This window comes from Alosa pseudoharengus, unplaced genomic scaffold (genome assembly GCF_046254945.1).
Source record: "Alosa pseudoharengus isolate Yale_2024_CS ecotype anadromous, Long Island Sound unplaced genomic scaffold, YU_APseudo_1.1 YU_APseudo_1.1_scf_21, whole genome shotgun sequence".
In the NCBI taxonomy this organism is placed as follows: domain Eukaryota; kingdom Metazoa; phylum Chordata; class Actinopteri; order Clupeiformes; family Clupeidae; genus Alosa; species Alosa pseudoharengus.
Window position 1 is genome coordinate 5,381,680 of NW_027468674.1, and position 5,000 is coordinate 5,386,679.

General features: G+C 46.8%; 1 protein-coding gene across 2 annotated transcripts in view; it reads right to left on the reverse strand.

Annotated features, from left to right (window-relative positions):
* The window catches only part of pecam1a (platelet and endothelial cell adhesion molecule 1a), a 23,713-nt gene that overhangs the window by 5,707 nt on the left and 13,006 nt on the right, over positions 1–5,000 (reverse strand). For both annotated transcript variants that reach the window (XM_076297726.1, XM_076297725.1), the window contains exons 8-11: positions 4,652–4,954; positions 2,264–2,405; positions 1,143–1,216; positions 815–868 (exon numbers count right to left, since the gene is read on the reverse strand). In XM_076297726.1, coding sequence (XP_076153841.1) covers positions 815–868; positions 1,143–1,216; positions 2,264–2,405; positions 4,652–4,954 — 573 coding nt within the window. The remainder of the gene's footprint in view (positions 1–814; positions 869–1,142; positions 1,217–2,263; positions 2,406–4,651; positions 4,955–5,000) is intronic.

Consider the following 5,000-nt stretch of genomic DNA (forward strand, 5'->3'; position numbering starts at 1 on the left):
CACACACATTTTACACTTTGTGAGTGTGTACACAGGGCCGGCGGAAGGCATGGGCATTTTGGGCAATTGCCCAGGGCGCCAAACTACCATGAATCGTCAGGTTGCTCAGTGGAACGTAGCAAAGGGGGCGACAATGTACCGTATTTTCCGGACTATAAGTCACACTTTTTTTCATATTTGGCTGGTCCTGTGACTCAGGTGCAACATATATATATTTATATATATGTTTTTTTCCTCTTTATGACACATTTTTTGACTGGTGCTATAGTCCGGAAAATACGGTAATAAGGTAAAATCTGAACCTCACCATGTCACCGAATCAGGGGAGCGTTACTATTGTCATGTTTAAATGCACACCTAACAGACGGCATCATATTCAATAGGTAGTCCGATTTCTGTATAATAGCTGTAATAATAGCCTAATATGTTTATGTTATGTGAAAGCCTAATTGCTTAATAGTAGGCTACCATTTTTTCCATGAGGCCTGGTCATAATTGTCCAGCAGGATTGCCTTCCGCCGGCCCGGTGTGTACACATCCTAACTGCAATATGACATGCACAAGTCTGATTTATTAAACATTGGATTGGACTGTTTACATTACCTAAGCACAAAACTCATTAAACTAATTGTACAACTACCACAGGGAGGGAGCGAAAACTGTTCCATAACAGCCAAACATTTCCATTTTTTAAATTTTACATTTTTAGTTGAGTGCTGGCTTGTTCAGTAGGACTGGTACCCTACTTAACACCAAATCCTTCACCTTTAGTGACCTTGAACACCTGACCTTTCACCTTTAGTGACCTTCTCACCTGAGCCTGACATGCGTTCACTCCAGACGCTTCTACCCAGCATGCCCGGCGTGGCTGAGAGAGGGGGGGGAGGATAGAGAGAGAGAGAGGGAGAGAGGGAGAGGTAGAGAGTTACAAACCTGAGAGTTATTGTCATCAAATGTTTGAAGAAAAGTCTTACACAACCAGCATTTGCTTCAGCAACAGCACAGCACAGCACAGCACAGCACACAAAGCAACGCAACGCAACGCAACGCAAGTGAGTGAGTGAGTAGCTAGTGAGTGAGTCAGTGTGTGTTGTGTGTGTGTGTGTGTGTGTGTGTGTGTGTGTGTGTGTGTGTGTGAGTACCATTGGGTGCTGGCTGTTCCTCCAGGACTAGGCTCACTCTCTGCGGGTCGTTTGATCTGGTCTTGGCCGGCTTCCTGAAGGAGGAACACCGTTAGACGCTCAATATCATACACACACACACACGCACGCACGCATGCATGCACACACACACACACACACACACACACAGACACACACACTGCCCTACAAAGCCAAAGAGCAGTATCTGCAAAAATGCCAAACTGAGAAAAACAGGGCAAGTGAAACAAAGGCAGAATGCAGTAATGGCAATTGAAATCAAGGCAGTAAGGGCAGATAGTGCACTCTGCCTGGGTTTCCCTCTACTTTTCTATACAAACTGCAAACTAAAAATATAAATTTAGCTAAGAAATGTATTAGGTAGAAATGTATTAGGTAGAAATGTATTAGGTAGAAATGTATTAGGTAGAAATGTATTAGGTAGAAATATATTAGGTAGCCATATGAAATTTTAACAGATTGAAGAGCAGATCATGTACTTCTTATTTGTGCAAAAAAAAAATGTTTTTGAAAAAGTGCAGATACTGCTCTTAGCCTTTGTAGGGCAGCACACACGTGCACGCACACACACACACACACACACACACACACACACACACACACACACACACACACACACACACACACACACGTTTGATCTGGTCTTGGCCGGCTTCCTGAAGGAGGAACACCGTTACACACCCTTTCCTGTAGCTCAGCAGTGACCTTCATAACTGCTACAATATACTGCACACACACACACATGCACACACACACACACACATACACACTCAATATACTGAACCTACATACACACTACATGCACCACATGCTCAATATCACACACACACACACACACACACACACACACACACAAACACACACACACACACACACACACACACACACACACACACACAAACAACTACACAAGCTGCCACCCCACCCTTCCCTCCACCACTTTCATACACACTTTGACACACACAACGAACACACATACCCCCCACTCTCTCTCTCCATCTCTCTCTCTCCCTCTCCATCTCTCTCTCCATCTCTCTCTCTCCCTCTCTCTCTCCCTCTCTCTCTCCATCTCTCCATCTCTCTCTCTCCATGTCGGTACTCACACTGAGAGTTGTCCGGCCTTCTTGGTGCGTGAGCATGAGCAGCTTCCTCTCTTGATGAGGATGAGGAGGAGGACGCCGATGGCCGCCACCAACAGAATCACACACACCGTCATCAGCGCCACCTTCCACGCAGCCAGTTTCACTGCAGGGGGCACACACACACACACACACACACACACACACACACACACACCCACACACACAGATGGGCAACACAGATAAAAACACACACTTACACTGTCATTGACTCATCTGGAACATAGTTTTACATGGAACAGCTAGAAAAACACACCAATGTATCGATATTCACAGGCCTATTAACAGCCGCCTCAGTCATGGTCATATAAGACAGTCATAGTCCAGCCCAGGGCCCAAATGTCGCCCCCAACCAGTTTTTAAATGGCCCCCCGGCCTGTTACAACATGTACAAATACCAATGTGAAACGAGACGCAGCGATTTACTGATCCCCCTGTTTCTTCACCATACTAAATGTCACCAGCAAGAACAAACTCATTAAAATCTCACACTTAGCATCCAAGATAATACAGCTTCCCACCCCCAGCCTCACTGATGCAAATGACACAGCCACCACACGCCTTGCACGCACCATAGTAAGCAACCCTGACCATCCCCTGAACCGTTTCTTCACCCTACTTCCATCTGGCCGCAGATACAGAGTCCTGGACTGGAAAAAAGCACACTTTAAGAAAAGTTTTATACCCTCAGCAATCACTGCACTAAACAAACTCCTGTGACAATAACCCATTCCCCCTATTCTTTCTGTGTTTTATGTTGTCTGCACTGTCCACCTTTTTGCTTGTATGGTGTTGAGGAGGGAGGGAACTGGGGGGGGGGGTGTTATGTTATGTGTTATATGTTATATGTTATATGTATGAGGCTGTGTACATCCTGCATGGAATGCAACAATGACATACTATACTATACTTAGGATTTGCAGAACTAACACTGGGCTTTTCTGCCCAAGTAGCAGAGTGACCCTCATCCTCTCCAAAACATGACAAGACACTACTGGTACTTCTGACAGCTCCTCGTAATCACAGGGTTAATCCAAGAGTCAGCAGTCAGAGGCACGTGAACTTAAATGTTAAACTGGTGTGTCATAGCTAATACTGACTCAGTCAGAGGCACGTGAACTTACTGTAATGTTAAACTGGTTCTGCAAGCGAAGTCACCGGTCAGGCTAGTAGGATTGACCACACAAGGAGCTGGGCTACCACTTCATGCTAGCCCAGCTCTTTAACCACTACGCTACTACATGCTAGCCCGGCTCCTTAACCACTATGCTACTTCATGCTAGCCTAACTCCTTAACCACTACGCTACTTCATGCTAGCCCAGCTCCTTGGCCACTACATGCTAGCCCAGCTCCTTAACTCATTGAATGCCAAGCTGTTTTTGGGAGCTTTGTCCTAGAGTGCCAGCAATCTAGACCATTGTTGATGATTTTTGTACAGCCACAGCATATTCTGTGTTATAGCTATGAACACATACTTTTTTTAAGCTCTCGGTGGGTGCAAACCGTGTATTTCTACACGCCTCTGTTCCTGAGAAATCCCAAGCTAAACTGTGGCTAGTTTTCATCAAATTTTTCTAGAAATGGAGATATAACGTCTTTCATGAAATATGAAGTGTTGCCTGTTACTTACTTGTGTAAACTATCCGGGAAGTGACCAGCGAGACCTGGCAGGACTGCCACCTAGTGATAGACCCACGAAAATGGCCTGGTTTTGACCTGACGTGCAGGCGTCACTGATTCGACCCAAAGCGGCAACCGAGTTATGATAAAATGTCCAGATAAAATGTCCAGATTGTGCGTTTTCATGAGTTTTCGATCGTCATATATTTCATTTCCATTCATCACAGAGTTCCCAAAATCACATATAAGGTGTGTTAGAGTGTCTAGTTTCGTAATTTAAAAAAAGAGCTAAAAACGTTTTTGGCACTCAACGCATTTTGGCACTCAATGAGTTAACCACTACGCTACCATGCCAGCCCAGCTCATTAACCACTATGATACTTCATGCTAGCCCATCTCCTTAACCACTACGCTACCATGCTATCCCAGCTCCTTAACCACTACGCTAGCCCAGCTCCTTAACCACTACGCTACCATGCTAGCCCAGCTTCTTAACCACTACGCTAGCCCAGCTCCTTAACCACTACGCTACTTCATGCTAGTCCGGCTCCTTAACTACTACACTACTACTACATGCTAGCCCAGCTCCCCAGATCCCACCCCATCTCTATCTCTCTCTCTTCCTGTCTGCCTCGTCACTGTCCTATCATAATAAAGGCAAAAAAGGCAAGAAAATATACTTATATAAAAAACAACAACAACATGGCTGACGGGCCAGTTGTGACACCCACCGTGGACGTGGATGACGGAGCTGCTCTTGTTGTTGGCGACGTTGGCGACGTGGCACTGGTACTGACCGGCCTGGTGGCGCGCGATGGCTCGGACGGTGTAGGAGGCGCGGTTGGTGCCGGGCACGCGCGTCTGGGTGAGCTGCTGCTGCTGCCTGCTCGCCGGCGCCCCCTGGGGGCTGTGGTAGAAGGTGAAGGTGAGGGGTGGAGAGCCCTGGGGGACGCTGCAGGTCAGCTTCAGGTCCGACCCCTCGGTAACACCACCCCCGAAGGGCTCCAGTGTCAGCATTGCTCTGGACACCGGCTCTGCAGGGGGAGGGGGGCAAAGGGGCACTTTTGGTGAGATTGGTGA